The following is a 17,559-nucleotide window of genomic DNA, read 5'->3' on the forward strand; positions in this document are numbered from 1 at the left end:
TTGTAACTGACTACCTGTCTGTTCTCTGAATGTACTGTAACCCCCCTAGGGGAACTATGTCTCATTCATCACAGTATCTCTGCACACATTTACTGAGTGCCTACTATGTGCCCAGTGCTGTGTTCTGTGTTAGGTACTGTGGCTCTCATAGTGGGTCAAAGTGCCATGACACAGGCTCTGATGGTGCTTACAACTGAAAGGGAGAGACAGATATTAATAAAGTCTTCATATAAATGATGCATAATTTCAAATTCATACTGGAAAGGGAAGAACTACAATCATATAATAAGGTGACTGAGGCTGGGTGTCAGGGAAGCCTCCTCTGAAGAAGCCACACTTTGACTGAGATCTGAAGTAGAAATTGACGAAGGAATGGCCAGGGAGCCTATCTGACAGGAGGAACTGCTTGTGCAAAGGCCCTGTGGTAGAATGGAGACTGGTGTCTTCAAAGGTCTAAGAGATGGAGTGGGTGCCTGGAGTTTAGAGGAAGAGGAATGGAGGTATGAAGTAGGGTCAGAAGGCCTGGAAGCTATTAGAGCACCAGGACCTGATTTAAGAGGCTTTTGTTTTTCTCCTAAGAATGATGGGAGGCCACTGATGTGCTTTATGTACATCATGAACCCGCTGACATTCAAAAAAGACTGCTCTGGTTGTAGAGCATAAGCAGATCGGCACCGGGATCAAAGTGGGGGCGGCTGAAGGCACTGAATAAGGGCTTTAATATTCTGGAATGAATGAACGAGCATGATGTGGATACTCCTTTCACCACTGCTTTCTGTTGTTAGGCCACCAAACTGTCATATGGCCTTTATTCTTTCAGTTGTGGGCATGTCCTTTCCCTGGTCTTCCCTGCAGGTGAATTTTATAAAACCACCAAGGCCGACATTCTCCTTCGTGATGGAGAGGGAACCATGTGAGCAGCTCCCAGCTTTTCTTCCCTGGGCTCCCAGAGGATGCCTCCCCCACCCCCACCCCCCACAAACAACTCCAGAGCTGGAGGTGACAGGAGAGCGTGGGTGGCTGCCTGGCAGGGCTGTGTCCATGGAAACTGAAGCTCCTGTGGGGAGCAGAGGGTGGCAGGTGTGCTGGGTTTGGTCCCCTCCCGGTGGGCTGCCTACGACCCCCACAGGGGCAGCTTTCCCTGCCCTAGTCAGGGTCTGCCCATGCCCATCCCTGATGCCTCTCTTCCTCTCATCCTATTGCTTCCACCTTCAGACAATATCCAGAAGCTGACTCCTCCTCACCACCTCCTCTGTATCTCCTATTGTCCAGGCCTTGGTCACCTGTCACTCGGATTCCTGCAGGAGCCTCCTGATGGGTCTCCCTGCTGCTGCCCTTTTCTTATGATCTCTTGTGTCTTTCCTCTGCTCCAAACCATGAAGTGTCTTGGGACCTTTCTTGTATGAAAGTCATATTCTGTCTACTGTCCCCTACATCCTAGTGACTTGGCCCCATGCCATCTCTGCTTCATCCTCTGGCACTCTCGCCTCACGCACCCTGCTCTGAGCACTCTCTGCAGCCCACCTGCTGCCTTCAGCCACCTAGCCTGATCCTACCTCAGGGCCTTTGTATATGCTGTCACTTCTGCTGGAACTGCTCTTTCCTCAAGTATCCTCACAGCTCACCTCTCTTCCAGGTCTCCATGCAAATGTCATCTGTTCTGTGAGGTCTTCCCCAAACACTGGGTCTTAGACTGGAGACCATCCCCAACCCTACCTACCTTGCCCCTTCCCTGCTATGTTTGAATTACCTTCTGATATGCTACATGTTTCCATCACTTTTTTGGTGACTGCCTTTCTCCTCCCTCTAGAAAGGAAGCTCCGAGAGAGAGGGATTTCTATGCGTTTGTTCACTACTGCATCTCTAGTGCTTGGAGGAGAGCTCAGAGCATGGAGGTGTCCATGCAGTATGTGTGGGAGGAATGACAGACAATTCCAGAGTTAGTCTTCATTATTTACGGGGGATGAGATGTCCAAGGACCCTCCAAGGACCTGCAGATCCAGACAGAGCTGGACTGAAACCCAGGCCTCCTGATTCCCAGCCTCAGCCCTCCCCATTAGCCTTCTAATCTAAGCATACTGGATACAGAACAGCGTGACCTTTCTTTGCTTGTACTGATCTATGCTTTCTAGTTCTGCTTTCTGGACTCAGGTTCTGGTACTCGTCTCAAGGTGATTTGCCTCAGGCTATGGATGCACCTATGCTTAATTCTGTGGCCTTTTCCCATTCCCCTGGGTCTGGCCAGAGTCCTAGTCCTGCCCTCTCTCCCGTGCAGGTCCCCAAACGGACCTGTCCTGCCATTGCCCAAACCCCGGCCATCAGAAATGTTCATGAGGTGAGGCCGGAAACTAAACTATCACACCTGTACCTGTGGGCACCCTTCCATTTTTCTTTTCCTCCCAAAGCAGAGGTGTAGTTAAGCAGCACTCCAAGAGTGGAAATAAGGATGAACAAGACATGGCTCCATTTCTCTCTCCTGTTGATTGCCTGCCTCTGACTTTCAATATACTTATCATTAATAAACTCTAAAGGCCCTCCCAGTCCATTCTTACCAATGCAATCCAAAATCCAGCCGACTGTCCCATCTCCTCCGCAGGCCAGAACACGAAAGTCTGGAGTATCACGGAAAAAGTTCAACCTGAGAAGTAAAAGGCCAAAATGGTCTTATTTACTAGGCTGTGGCTGACATTTGACACTGCTTGAGTCAGCGTCTCCCCTGTTCCCTGGGAGTATGTTACAGCCCTGACTCCTTTTGGGGTTGAGGGGATCACTTAGTATTCTGAGGCCAGAACTTCAGGGCTGCGGAAGCATAGGGAAGAATCGGGAAGAATCCTGAGGAGCCTTCCTTGTAGAAGGAGAATCTAACTCAAGGTTCAACACAAAAGAAAATGGTTTTTCTAGATCCACTGCTATTTGTATGGAGGAGGCCACCGTTTACTTCTTTGGGCACCAATACAATCAACCCCAATGTTCCCACTCCTCTCTGGCTCTCCTTCCTGCTCTGTCCTCCCAAGCTCTCCTGTAATTCAGATGTAGTGAACTAGCTGGATCTCCATCCCACTGTCCTGCGGGTCCGGACCGACGTGGAGGGAGCACCACGGCTCTTCATGGGGGCCCCCAAAGCTCTAAGGCATCTGTAGATAGAATCCAGAGGGCCATGAACTTGGGAGGAAGAAATGGTACATTCTTACCTTGCGTAGGGCCTGAGATTTAGCCTCTCCAATTATCGAAGTGGGCAACAAATCACAGAGGTTCGAATAATACCGATGACTTTGTTAGAAGTCAAATTCACAGGTATTTTCATGTTATACTACAGTTCTGGCAGCTGCCCTTACTACCACTTATGCTCATCACTGCTTTAATTAACGGTCATTACTAGATCCGCCTCTGGATCTTACCAAAAATGTGTTAGTAAATCACATATATTCCGGTATCGCAATACTTTTGTTTTTAATATTTTGATTACTGTCTTTCAGTATAGTTCGTTTCCCTGAGGATCATGTATATTTCACTTTACGCATTAAGAAAAATTCTGAGAAGAGGTCCATTGGCTTCAACAAGCTGCCAAATGGGGCAGAAACAATTTACCAGCCCTGAAAGAGACGGGGCTAGTAAAGCGGCTTGCAGATTGCCTTCCAGTCACAGGTCACGATGGGGGAGTGAGTACGATCATGGTGACTAGGGCACACCCAGAGCATCGGTGGGCTCTGTTTAGAAATTGGTTTTACACGTAAAACCTGGACTTACACTCATATTTCTTTCTCCTTTTAACTGGGTCTGGCACCATCATAGCCATATAAATAACAGCTCTGTGTCAAACAACAAAAGACTGGGACATAGTGCCTTTTTAGAGTCCCTCCTGCAGCCCCTTCCCCTGCCCCCACCCACTGAGGGTCTTGCTGGACTGAACCTGGGAACCAAGGTTGGGAGGCTGGGCCAAGCAGCCTTGTGCTGGGAAGCTCAGCCCAGGGTGCACGGATCTGAAAAGCCGGCCTGGACACAGACAGGCTCAGGCACGCCAGCAGATGTCCCTAGTGCACCAGCTCTGTCTGGTAAGAAGCCCAGGCTGGGAGCCTTCCAGGCCGATGCTGAAGCGGCCTCTGATTACAGGGACCCACAGCCATCACATTAGTGTACCATGGGGCCCAGCCTCTCCTACCAGATGGGGGCGTGGGGGGGGATGGGATGCAAATGGCTGCAAGGGGCTCCCTGCGTCCTTGCCTCACTCTCCCGCTCTAATGGGCAGTGAAACAGCCAACAGTCACCTGCAGGAGAAGGGCCAGGGGCAGCTTAATAACCTCTAAATTGGATAATCCTGGGGGGGGGGGGAGTGATTTCATTGAATAACCAATTGCCTCGATCCTAAAATCCTCCCCAGCAGCACATGCCGCAGAACTCTGAGTCAGCTGTACAGATTTCCGAACTGCTGACTGCGCTAGGAAAACGCTTTCCTCCTCCCTGATGACTCAGTGTGAAGCCACCGCGAACACAGCCTTGCAGAGATGTCCACGTAATTTACTAGCCCGCTCTTCCTGTCATTCCAACGAATGGCATGTGTGCTTTTTCTCTTTCACAAAAACAACAACTTTTTCTAGGGTGAAGTACACCAGGAGGCCTCTTTCCGGAGCTAGCCCCAAGGAGCAACCCCAGGAGCAAGTAAGAGCAGAGGTGAGGAAATGAAGACAAAACAGAGTAAAAGGGCAGGAAGGATAAGTCCACAGATGAAGGAGAGACAAGGAGGGTGACCAGAGAAAGGTCTCCTCTTTAGATGAAAGGGAGAGGAGGAGAGAGAAGTAACGATTGTTTCTCCATACCCTGGGGTAGGCCCCCCATTGTCCAGGTTGAAAACTTGTTTGGGGTTGAGCAGATAGTGGAATTTCCGAAGAATTCTATGGAAAAAACAAAAAAGAAAGAAAGAGGGACAGAAAGAGAGACAGAGAGGGAGAATGTCATTGTGAGAAGTCACAGTAGGGCAAACACCTCTGGAGCCCACCAGTGGCGGGAATCTGGGTGCATTTCAACCCAAGAGGGGAGAAGACAGCACAAGGCCCAGCAGACCCTGAAGTCCCAGGTCCAGCTGTACCATTCACACCCCCACGCCCTGACTCAAGGCCTCCCCACCATCCAAGTAGCATTCAACCCCAGGACTATCCTCCCTTGCAGATGAATAAAACTTCTATTCTCTTAAAGCTCTGTCCTTCTCGCAAAAGTTCCATATATTCTAGGTCGTGCAATTCTGCTCTTTGTGGACTATACAAAGGTAACAAGGAACCCTCTCTGGAAAGCCCACTAGAACCTGGGATCAGGAGGAAATGCAGGAAGTGGGGCTGAGCAGGGGAAGCCAGGGGCAGTGACCACCTCTAGGCTTGGTGTCAGGTTCCAACTTGGGACTAATCAGGTCAGTTCAGGAGGGGTGTCCTGCGCCTTGGATGATGGTGGGTGGGAGAAGAGAGGTTCTCATAGTTCTTGCTTTAACCCTACTTATTATGTTTGCAAACCTGGGTTCCAGATCACTGCCTCATCTGTCCGTGACCCTGAGCTGAACAGGACGGAGAGGCAGAGCTGGTTCACCCAATTTCCCTCTCTCCTCCCATTCCCTCAGTGCTTCCAGGAGATGGGGCATTTCCTTTCCCTGAGGAGGTCGTGCCCTACTTTCTCAGGAGTTGGACAGGCCAAGAGGTCCCAATCAGGCAAGTCTTGCCACTGCTCTTAATCAAGGAAGGGCCTGTGAGGCTGGGAAGGAAATCTTCGTCTCCGAACCTGGTTGGAACTTGGGAGCCGTAATAATGGTTCATTCGATGGGCCCTAGGCTAAGGATGGGTCTGCTTTAATCCTCACCACGGAGCTATGAGAGGAGTGGAGGAAACCAGACCATAGAGACGTTAAGCAGTTAGCTGAACCAGGTCAGAAGGCGGTTGGGGGTCGGAACACACATCTGCCTGGCTCTGCAGTCTACCCTCTTAAGGGGAAGAAAAAAAAACCTGCGTGAACTTGTCTCAGCCTCTCATTTTGAAAAAGAAGAGAACATACCTTTCTCCTTGTCTCCCTCCACTCTTGGGGTTCACCAAGACCAGCAGGGGGTGGGTACCCGGGGTGGGAATGATCTTATACTTCAAAGATAAAAGAAAAAGAAATTAGCTCTTTGTCCAGCCGAGACGACGAAGGAGATGAGAGTTGACGCTAAGATGGCTTCCAGAAAAGGTGGACGGGAAGCAGTTCCCGGCACAGAGCAGAGGGAGTAGGGAGGTAGGTCTTTGTTCCCCGGCTGAATTTCCTGAAGGGTTAAGCAGCTAAGTGTCTTTGACGTAAGTGGACCTACGCAGTGTTAACAGTGAGTTTGAGGCTGGGATCAGAGATGCGGCAATGGCACCATAGCTTCAAATCATTCAACAATGGTGTGGTATTATGTCTATAAGCACAAGATTAAAGATATATATTTTAATTCTTTTTTTTTTTTTTAAGGAAGCTCGATGCCCAATGTGGGGCTTAAACTCACAGCCCCTGAGATCAAGAGTCACACCTCCACCCACTGAGTCAGTCAGGCATTGGCTGGAAGCACAAGATTACACTTTGTGAGGGATACAACTGAGTATAACTTTAGAAGTTGTGGTCTTCTGGCCATACACACGAAACCAAATTACACTCGTGAAGTTAACCATCACTTCCACTAGCACCTTCCACATCCACATTTCTAGCCCTTGTCTTTCTCTTGAGCTCTGGTTCCACATTTCTCACTGTCCAATGGATACTGTTTCCCTTAAACATACTATTATTCTGCTCATCATCTAGGGAAGACCCTATCCTGACAATTACTTCCTCGAATGTCCCTTTATCTCTGGCAGTCGCCATGGTACCCACACTGCTCGGGCCTTTCCCACCTCAGATAAGACCTGTATACAGCTCCTTCCCAGGACATCAGTCCTGCCACTTCCGCTCAGAAACCTTTAATGACACCTTGTTGCCCAGAAGATAAAAATCCCAATCTCCTGATGTGGTATCCATGACATTTTAACACAGTCCCGATCTGTTGCCTCTTAAATGCTAAGGGCTTCAGTGGCAGTCCCAGTCCAGTCTGGCTCTGACTCTCCAGTCAGTGTGTCCCCTGCCTTCCCACCCTGGGGGGTCTGCTCACACTGGTTTCTTCTCCTCCTTGATGCTCTGAAGAGCCCTCTTCCTTTTTTGCAATCTCTTAAAAAGAACTTCGCATTCTTAGGGTCCAACTCAACAGCTATATCCTCTATGAAGCTTTCCTCTATTACTGCAGCTAAGACCACTGCACTTGAAACACAGAGTATCTTCTGGGTTCCCTTTGCTGTCCATTCATGTGGGTTTTGTTTCATGTGTTCTTAGGCAAATGTCTCAAAATATCAACTGGATTTTAAATGCCTTAGGAGCAGGGCGGGTGTGCGTGTAACCCTCCTACCAAGCACCCCGTGACACCAGACTGGGCAGTGGGGACTTAATAAACACCAGTGGACACAGCTGAGGGACAGACTGATAGGGAGATGCGTGAGGCCTACCTTTTCAGATCGCAAGCTGAAATTTCAGCAAGCACAGCACTGTGTTGTTTGAAATGGACGCTGGCATTCTTTATGAATGTTTAAGAATTTTCTCATCTGCCCAGAGTGACTATCTGTGTGACACCCAGAAGCATCTTGGAGACCAAGGAGTAATTCCTTACCTCCGGGGATGATATTCAAAATAGTTAATCATCTGTACAGCATGGACACTCCCAATCAAAACAGATGCAGGATAACCAGACAGTTGCAAGCTGTAAATAGCTGGTATATGGTACACCTTCTGTGTGTGTGTGTGTGTGTGTGTGTGTGTGTATCTGTTCCACCTGACTTTCTGCCTTTCTACTTGTCTAGGGCTATGCCATTTTACTATGGTTTCTCCATCATTGTTGCTTATGTTTTAATTTTCAAGACATACTAATCTTCATGTTCTCATTTAATCTTAGAGCATCTCTGGGAGGTGGGCAGTGTAGGGACTGCAATGCCCTTTTCCAAACAAGAAAACATGAGTCTCGGAGACAGAGGAGGAAACCCTAGTTTTCCATTTCCTTTTCTAATACTCTTACTTGGTGAACCCAAGTAAAAAATTGAGTTCTTAAGGGGCGACTGGGTGGCTTAATCCATTAAGAGTCCGACTTTGGCTCTGATCATGAACTCAGGGTCCTGGGATTGGGTCTTGAGTGGAGCCCCACATCAGGCTCCTTGCTTGGTGGGCGTCTGTTTGTCCCTCTCCAACTTCCTCTTCCCCTCCCCCTGCTTGTGCTTTGCCTCTCTCTCAAATACATAAGATCTTTTTAAAAAATTCTTAAGTATATATTTTTACGTATACATTTAAGGATAAAAAGGAACTTTTGGATCTGGTGAACTTTGTTTTGGCAAATCACATTCTAGAAACAGCTTGACCGTCTTGGAAAACCCATTGTATGTTTTCAATAAGTTTTACATAACTTCTTCCTAAAGAGGTAATAAAGTTAATATGACCAGCATTGGAATCAGCCAACCTCCCTTTTTACCACTTGTCAATAGTGTGGTGGTCAAAAATAATCAGAAGCTGGAAATAAAGTGTCCCTCTTGTGTGATGTATTTATGTAATTAATCAGATGAGAAAGCAAATGTTGAGATTTATTTCTCTAGAATCCAAACCCTGTCCTCCCCGCAGGCAGCCTTGGACACGCTTAGAACGAGAGACCGGACTTGGGACTTGCTGAAGTACCTGCGTCACAAGTTCAGTCTTGGCTGACACACTGCCATCAGACTTGCCACCTTGCCTGTCCTGTGACGAGAAAGACAAACGTATATTTTTTTAAAATGCCCTAGTTAAAATAAAAAAAACAAAAAATCAGAAAAAAACCAAATAGTTAATACAAAGATACTGCAAAACCAGTAGAGAGTAAGGAGGAGTTTATCAAAATGGGGCTTGAACCTAAAAAAAAAAAAAAAAAGACATGCTCCGTATGGGTCTCTCTAGGACTCCCCAGGCCTCTGTCATTCTTTGCTCTGACTTTAACTTGGAGACGCTGGAACAGACCTGGGGAGAAGAAACTCTAAAACTGACAGAAATCTTTGTTGATTTCGAAGCTCAAGCTCTGGAAAGCCTTGTCTTAGACCTGGCTTTTCTGCTCAGCACTATCTAAACGATGGGATACTGCGTTAAGTCATTTCTTTTAGTTTTGTTTGTTTTCTTCAATGTTGATTATTTTCTATTGATGTTTATTTCACATGTGTTAAAATCCTCAAATCTCCATCCCCAGTTTTTCTATATACATATATGCCCTTGTCACTACGGTCTCGTCAAGCTTTGACGCCTGGCTTTGGAATTTCATAAATGGAATAATAGGGCATGTCTTTTTTAAGTCTAGTCTCTTCCGTTGAGCATCTATCTTTGAGACAGCCCGTGCTGTTGTAGCTAAGCATGGCTCTCTCTCGCTGCAATGAGGTATTCCATTACACGGGTATGCCTCAGACCCCTGTGGTCAGCGGTCATTTAGCCGGTCTCTAGTTTTTTATTGTTACGAACAAGATCAATATGGACATTCTTGCGCCGGCCTTTTGGTGAAACAAGCCCTTGTATTTCTCAGACAGATACCCAGGAGGACATGTTGGGTCACGGAGTTAGTGTTTTTCCAACCTAGTAGGTACTGCCAACTGGTTTTCCAAGGGAGTGCTGTTCCTTTCTTTCTTTCTTTTTTTTTTTTTTTTTTTTCATGAAAAAGGAGTAGCTGGTCAAGTCAGGGGTGAGGTGAGAGGGACCCGCAGGCCCTGGCAACATCTTGAAGACAGAAGGGATCGTTAAGGTGTTCGGTGTTTGGTCCAAAAGAGGAATATCCAACACAAGAGACAGAAAATTTCAGAAGGACCTAAAGGGACATCAATATTCCTGCTTTCATCTCCAAACAAGGTTTGGACGCCTAAGAGAGGAGAGATTCATGTGTAGACAAAAGAGACAGGCTGACAGGGACAAGGGAGGCCGGGCCGCACACAGGTGGGGACAGGAATCCCCGCAGCTTGCTGGGCTGGCCAAGTGCGTAGAATGTACGTGCTTTCTCCATGGGCCATTTTGGAGCATTCAAGAAGGCCAACCGTGAGCCCCAATCAGGGGAGTTTTCTCTCACAGGCTGATGAGTGCCGCCCTGAGCTTTCAAACATGTAAACACAAAACCTAGGAGTTGTGGGAAGCCCTCGGAAGGAGGTGGCTATCTGAATGCCACCTGCATCTGAACCAGGAACCCAGAGAGCCCAGAGGCCTGGTGGGGCAGCACTTACCCGCGTCACAGGACATATTGAAGTGGGCAGCAAAATATGGTCTCTGAGTTCCCCACCATCACACAACGTTGATAATTCACATTTGCGGTGAAACTGGAGGGAAGAATGAAGAAGCGAGTGAGTGAGGCTAACCGGGGTCAGTTCAGGTGTGAGCCTTCAGAGACTTGCCAGGGAGCCAGCAATGCAATACTCCCCCAAATCCTTATGCACTGCCAGCTTTGGCAGGATAGCTGTGTGTGTGTGTGTGTGTGTGTGTGTGTGTGTGTGTGTGTAGCGTGATGTGGTCAGGGGTGTCATATTGGCTGCAGGCAGAGACAAAGGAGATTGAGCGCCGTCCACGACTGCTGGAGTGAAATGGTCATGGGCAGGCTGGGACCCTTCGGTGTGGCATGGCCCTGTGGATTCCAGAAACCCCCTTGGACCTAGGCTCTGAGACTCTGTAAGGAAGGAGAGCTTGTTGAACAAACTTGTGAGAGGCTGGAAATAAAACCTGAGACTCTTCCTGTACATTTTAAGACATCTACAGCCTGATGTGCAGACACATCTTTTCTGAGGCTGATACCTGGTCAGGGGGACAAGACAAGACACAGAGTTTCCACGGCAGGCAGGGCGGGCAGCGTCAGGTGTCCCAAGGGGACATAGACCTCTGCTGTGGAGTGGGGCTGCTGTAAGGGGTGTGCCTTCAACAGATGCCTTGAGGAGCAGGGGCTCTCGTGTCTATTTCCACTCCTACCCTGTGCCCCTGGCCCCAGACGACACCCAGGTGAGACAGCTAATGGTCTGGTGACTGCTCACAGCTCCCTGGCCACATCGGCAGTGGACCGGCCCTTCTTCTTCAGCAGCTCTCGCTCCCTGGTTCTGGGGTCACCTTTTCTCCAGGCAGCCTGGAGAAGCCCTGGAGACACTGTTAGACTCAGCGCCTGGAGCGGGGGCTCTTGTCCTCCTGGTCTTGCTCTCCTAGCTCCACTCATGCCCTCTGGCAGGATGTCCACTGCTCCCTGGCTGCAGCTTGAGCAAAAACACACAGAAAAGAAACAGGGCCACCCTGCACGCCGACCCACCGTCATCCGGCACCACACGCAGTGCCGCGCGGTGACGCTCTGGTAGCACTTGATACTTTTGTGGCACCGGTCACACTTGACGGAAGAGTTCCCTTCCACCCACGCGTGCTGCATCACCTGCAGGAGGGAAGGGAAGGGTGCCAGGGAGGGCTGCAGGGCCACATCCCTGAGGAGAAGGGTCTGAGAGGAGCCCAGGGCTGGGGAGGGCCGACGGGCTGCCTTCTGTTCAGTGGACTTTACTTGGTGGACACGGGGCTGCTTTGCCGAACTGCATAGACTCGGTCCCTCCCTAACTGCAATCGTGCTAATCAAAGTCGAGGAAAAACCACTTGGGCTGCACTTTGAATAACTCATTCACCCCGGTAGGCAAGCCTCTGAGCAGCATCTTGTCTGGCAGTCCATCTGTCTTGCAGAACTCCCTGTGGAGTGGTGTGCTTGTGTGCGCCCTCTCCTGGAAGGCAGCGCGATGCAGGCAAGCACTAGAGGGCCCAGGCCACGGATGGAGCCCGCTGGAGTCACTGACCTTCCACTTTGCAGCGGGGTGACCTTGGGCCAGTTCCTGGACCTCCCGGAGTCTCAGGTCCCTCACCTATAGAAACTGGTATGATAAGTCCCCCCCCGCCGCTGGGTTTTCTGGGGGCAGTTAAAGAGAGCGCACGTGGAAGAGGCTCCCTGGCACAGCTCTGGGCCTTGAGACGTACCTGCTGAGGGATAACTCCCTTCACGCTCCCATCTTCTATTGGCCAGTGGTGCTCAGTCCATTAGAACTGCCTAGGAGCTTCTAGAAGTCCTAATGCCCAGCCCTCACTCCAGATCAGATAAATCAGAGTCTCCAAAGACAGGACTCGTCATTAGTTTATTTTAAAGCACCATGCGTGATAATGTGCAGCTAAGATTGAGAAAACCTCTAGAAGGAAGTTAGAGGAAAAAGTTCAAAGACGTTAGTGTGGGTCAGCAGCCAGCAGTCTGTGTATCTGTTTCCTACAGAGCTGCTTCTATCTGCTCCCTGCCCTGGAAATGCCACTAGCGCCACCCAGGAACTTAGGAAGCAGGTGGGAAAGTCCGAGTACGTGTGTGAATACAAGTGAAGCCGAAGTGCCCCATGAGACCACCTTCTGGGAGCCTAAACCCTCAGTTAGCTCTATCCAGGAATTCTACAGAACTTCTCAAGATTTTCTGCTGGCCACTCTAAACAGCAGAATAGAGAGGGTATGGCCTCTGCAGGGATGAAGGCACAGCCTGAAGAGCCAACTACAGACACGATAATAAAAACACATGGACAGATGCCTAGGTGGCTCAGTCGGTTAAGCGTCTGCCTTCAGCTCAGGTCATGATCCCAGGGTCCTGGGATTGAGTCCCACATTGGGCTCCCTGTTCAGAGAAGAGCCTGCTTCTCCCTCTGCCTGCCTCTCCCCCTGCTTGTGTTTACTCTGTTTCTCCCTGACAAATTAAACACACACACACACACACACACACACACACACACACGGAATATTTGCATGATTCCATCCATATGTGTATTAAGTAAAAGCTTTATTAAAGTTACTTATCAATTAAGTTACCATGTCCTCTCCCTTAAAGGTTTTCGGTGAAATTGTTGCTCTGGAAGAGGTGTCATGTTTATTTTGTAGCTTCTCACCTGCTGCACATCCCCACTCGTATAAAATAACCTGTTTGCTGATCAATTTGTCACCCATGTGGTTGCAATGAATTTGCTCTGAGATTCTGGTTATCTTCATTTTGCAGAGAAAAAACATGAGGCCTCAAAGAGGTTAAGTGACCGGTCGTAGGTCCCAGGCTGGTAAGTGGCCAAGTAGGGACTCATGGCCAGGTCTTCTGACTCCAAGTCCATGGCTGTGTCCCACCACCGTCTTGCCTTCTCCAACCTCTTCTGGGATCAGAAGAGATGGCGAAGGCCCTGGGTTACCCCTGAAGACTCAGAAGGTTGAGAATGTGTTCTGCTGGCCCATGAGCGGCCTCCCTCTGTGGCATGTGTGCAAATGGCCAGATGTAGGCTTAGGGCCTGAGCCCAGGAAGTAGGTGGTGCGTCCTGGTGAAAGGTATGGACATGAAAAGAGGTGTGTATGGGCGTGGTGCAGGCGTAGACAAGAGACCATGCGGCATCTCATGAGGCATGCACGCGTGTCCTGGATCACCCTTCTCCCTCAGGAGTCCTGTGGAGGGCTGGATGCCACTCCCTGCCACTAATCATCTCCTCACTCAGGTTGAATGCACTCAAGAGTGCCCCTCCCCTGCTCATTTTAAGGAGAGTCTAGTTCCAGACTCTGTGAATGGCACCACCCAATGGCCAAAACCTGGGAGCCATTCCTAACCTCTTCCTCACTCCCATCCACTACGTCCCCATCACCAAGTCCTAGTGCTACCTCCAGATTATGTCTCCAACTCTCCCCTCCTCTCCTTTCCCTCAGCCAGGAGACAACCAAAATATGCAACAACCAGCATGGCCAGGGGACCCTCAACACAGACACTGCCACTACCACGTTTGCTGTTGTCAACGTGAGTGTATTAAGCATGGTGAGTACAGGACCCCCGTCCCCCTGAGGCAGTCCCTTGGTGTGGCACTGCCTCTTGCCTGAACTGTTGGAGAAACTCTGTTCCTCGCTCTGATCTCTCTCCTGCCCCAAGGTCAGAGCAGTTAACCTAATTCGCAAACCCAATCATCTCTTCGTGTCTCTTCCCGGGGTTACAACTCTGCAGAGGCCCCTTCACTGTGCAGGAGATGCCTTTCTGACACCTCAGCTGGCCTCGCGAGAACTTCCCCAGGCCAGACCTACCACTTCTGGAGGACATCTCCTGTCACTTCCCTTTAAGCATCCTCTGTTCCAGTCCCACCAGACTAAGTACAGATCCTAGACTAGGCCACGTCTCCATGCCTTGCACTCAAGGCTTCTTCGGCTTGGGGTGCCTTGTCCTCCCTGATGCCTTGTGAAGTCCTCCCAATTTGGGCTCAAGGCACAACTCAAATGCCACTTCTTCTATGGAACCTTTCCCAGCCTCCTCCCTGGTGTCTCCACTGTCTGTCCCACACAGCCCTACTGTTATCCTACATCTCACTTGCTTATACTTTGCTTGTGTGTCTGTAGCTCTCCTACAAGACAGCACAAACTGGGGACCATCTTGTAACCTGGGGACCCCCTAGCACAGCGTTTGGCACATGGTGGGTACCGGGAAGATGCTGATGGGTTGATGGATGAACAGGATGATATAAAGGCTGTCCCCGAGGCAGAGCAGGGGCCTGAGAAAGCTTCCTGCCCAGGAGTCTGTGGTAATGGACATGTTGCCTGGGATGCAGCATGCAGTAGAACAAGGCAGGAGAGATCACTAACCTCACCACCCCTTTTGGTTTTTGAGTATGTTTTGACACATCCAGGAATGTTTTTGGAGACACAGCGTTCATGGACAGTGTACTTGCAGTCTGGAAAAAAGAAAAAAAAAGAAAGATAGAAAGAAAGAAAGTGCTTATGAGTGGTTACCTAGGAAGGTTCAGCCGTCTGCCCACCACCTCCACTCCAACTGAGTTCTGTGCCTCCCTCTAGGTGACCGGTTAGAGGCCGGGAACCTATGCGCACTGGCTTTCCAAATGGAAATTTGAAACTGCCTCCAGTTGCTCCGTGAGAGGAGAGTCCATAGTTCTCTCCCAGACACGTTTCTGTACCCTCTACCCCACCACACTGCCTCTGCAGAGCATGAATGCAGGAAGAAAACATCCCCAGAAAAGACGTTCCACTTACGGGAAGTGTAACCTGCTCAGTACAACCAATGCCATGCATTCTGTAGAGGAAACGGAAAGACCAGGGGTGCTCCTCACTTTGGAATTAGGCAGGCCTGGGCCTGAACTCTGGCTCTGCCACTGGTCACCGCACACACAATCGTGGGTAACTTTCTTCCTGTCTCTAAAATTCAGTCTTTTCTATAAAATTGGGATAAAATGGGCTCTCTTTCTCTTTGCAAGGCTTTTACAGCATCAGATGAGATAGTTTGTATAGCGTTGTGTGTGTCAGAATAGCTCTCCCATAAATTATTATTGTGTTGTTACCACTTCTTACTACGCAAACAGGAAGGCCCACAGGCCTCGAACCTACCAGCAATGAGACTGGGTTCTTCTATAAGAGGAGTGTATGTGAGGGCTGGACGTGACTGGGTGCTGGAGGGACGGCGGGGGGGGGGGGCTTCACTCTCCCATGGGCGCTTGCTCTTGGTAGACCCACGGCCCAGCCCTGCTCAGGTGGCTTCTGTGGCCATGTCACTTGCTGACTAGCTCATGTGTGCAGCTTGGATAAACGTTCAGTGGCCTGACCTGCACTCAGGGGCTCTCCTGCAGCCGCAGCTCACCAAGGCCTGGTGGGTCCCGGCAGAGGGTTTGCTGCCTCTGTGATAAGGTAGCTGGTGGGACTCTGTGCCACAGCCCCTGGGCCCTATAAAGCTTTTGTGTGCTGTAGCCTCTCCTCCTCTCCCCCTGCGCTCTCTCTCCACTCTCCTTCCTACAACACCCCTTCTCCTTCCTCCCCTTTCCATCTTTCTCCGGTTCTCCTTTCTGGTCTCCTTCCCTCCTTTCTCCCTGAGCTTTCTTCCCTCCTCTCTTTTCTGACTTTACTAAATGGATCATAAAGAGAAACAGCGGAGTTTTAATTTCCATTGCATTTATACAGCAGTTTTATCTTATTTCTTAAGAAACACCCCCAGCTTCAGCAAAATAAACATTCGCTAGCAAAACCCAACTCAAATGAGTGTGAGATGTTTCAAAATGATGTATGAACGTGAATCTCCCCCGCACCCCCGCCAGGGCTCAGTGGCCCTTGGCAGAATTCCAATCACAGGACAGTGGTTGTCCATTTCACATGGGTAACGCAAAAAAAAAAAAAAGGACAGAGAGCTCTTGCTTTATTCCCTGCTGTGGGGTCCTTCAAGCTAGAAGTAGCAATCCCTAGACTGTCCTGAAGAATGGCTTAGGTATGTGCAGAGCAGGGCCATTCCCGGGGTAAGGGGTTTGAAGGAAGCTGACTCACAGACGCAGCACAGGCCTTGCTTCCGAACGCCCATCAGCATGATGTGGCAGAAGTTGCAGTAGGTGGGCTTCTTGAAGTGCTTCATGGTCCAGGCGTGCCTCCCGTCCCCCTTGGAGCCCTGCAGGGGTATGAGCAAAGGAGATGCTGAGCAGGCTGGCAGGGGGCGGGGGTGGTGGCTCCTGGACATTTCTCTTTTTTTCTAAAAAGACTCTTCTCACATGTGGAATACAAGAGAGTCGTTTAACTGTTTTAGGGACTCTTTCAAAAGAAGTGCAAATCAAGATAAAATCCTTTGTTTCTAGAATTAGCAAATCTTAAAAATCAGGAATATCTGAGTGGGGATAAAAGAAGACCTCTCCGATGTGGCTGGCAGAAGGGTAAGTCAGAACAAATTCCTTATCCATCGTCTGTCTGTCTATCCATCCATCTGTCCATCATCATCCTTTAAATGTTTACAGCTTTTGACTTAGAAATTCTGCTTCTTGGGTTCTATTCTAAAGAAATAATTCTTTTTAAAAAATGATGTATTTATTTGAAGGGGGGGGTCAGGGATCGAGGGAGAAGGAGAAGCAGACTCTGGAGCAGAGAGCCCAACGTGGAGCTTGATCCCAGGACCCTGAGATCATGACCTGAGCTGAAATCAAGAGCTGACCATTTAACCAACTGAGCCTCCCAGGGACCCCCTCATAAATGATGTTTGAAAGTCAGATGAACATTTTTGTGCTCTTCCAGGTGTTTAATCCAAAACTGTTTTTAAAAAATGGAAAACTGGAAATATCCTGAAGGTTGCAAAAATTTTCCAAAGGTTAGTTGGATTTATTGTTAATGGATCATCAAAAAGATACTAAAAAGATTATCTAATGGCACTGGAATGTGCTCATGATACAATGCTAAGTGAATGCAAATTTGATGATGTATTATAATCTCAGTTTAACACAAGATCTAAGATGGGAAGAAACGTCACTGAACTGTTAACAGAAGTTAGCTACTGTTAGCAGTACCACAGATGTATTTTAATCTCTAATTTCTCCTTACCGTTTTTTCCAAAAAAAATATGTTTTCCATGTTTTCTTCTACAGTGAGAGTGTACCAGTTTTGTAATCAGGAAAAAGTCATTTAGCAAAAACAACACACTTCTTTCAACTTTCTGTACACAGATAAAATAGTAAAGAGAGATAGAGAGAGGTTAAA

The 17,559-nt window shown here is 49.0% G+C and overlaps 1 protein-coding gene across 5 annotated transcripts in view; it reads right to left on the bottom strand.

Annotated features, from left to right (window-relative positions):
* Positions 1-17,559, bottom strand: part of DGKG (diacylglycerol kinase gamma) — a 212,282-nt gene that overhangs the window by 111,203 nt on the left and 83,520 nt on the right. For 4 of the 5 annotated variants that reach the window (XM_082693807.1, XM_082693809.1, XM_082693808.1 and 1 more), the window contains 8 exons: positions 16,369-16,486; positions 14,689-14,777; positions 11,342-11,458; positions 10,281-10,373; positions 8,731-8,790; positions 6,031-6,110; positions 4,815-4,889; positions 2,553-2,638 (listed from right to left, as the gene is read on the bottom strand). In XM_082693807.1, the coding sequence (XP_082549933.1) occupies positions 2,553-2,638; positions 4,815-4,889; positions 6,031-6,110; positions 8,731-8,790; positions 10,281-10,373; positions 11,342-11,458; positions 14,689-14,777; positions 16,369-16,486 (718 nt within the window). The remainder of the gene's footprint in view (positions 1-2,552; positions 2,639-4,814; positions 4,890-6,030; positions 6,111-8,730; positions 8,791-10,280; positions 10,374-11,341; positions 11,459-14,688; positions 14,778-16,368; positions 16,487-17,559) is intronic. The other variant, XM_082693811.1, reaches the window with a different exon arrangement.

The sequence above is a fragment of the Mustela nivalis genome (genome assembly GCF_964662115.1).
Source record: "Mustela nivalis genome assembly, chromosome: 1".
In the NCBI taxonomy this organism is placed as follows: Eukaryota; Metazoa; Chordata; class Mammalia; order Carnivora; family Mustelidae; genus Mustela; species Mustela nivalis.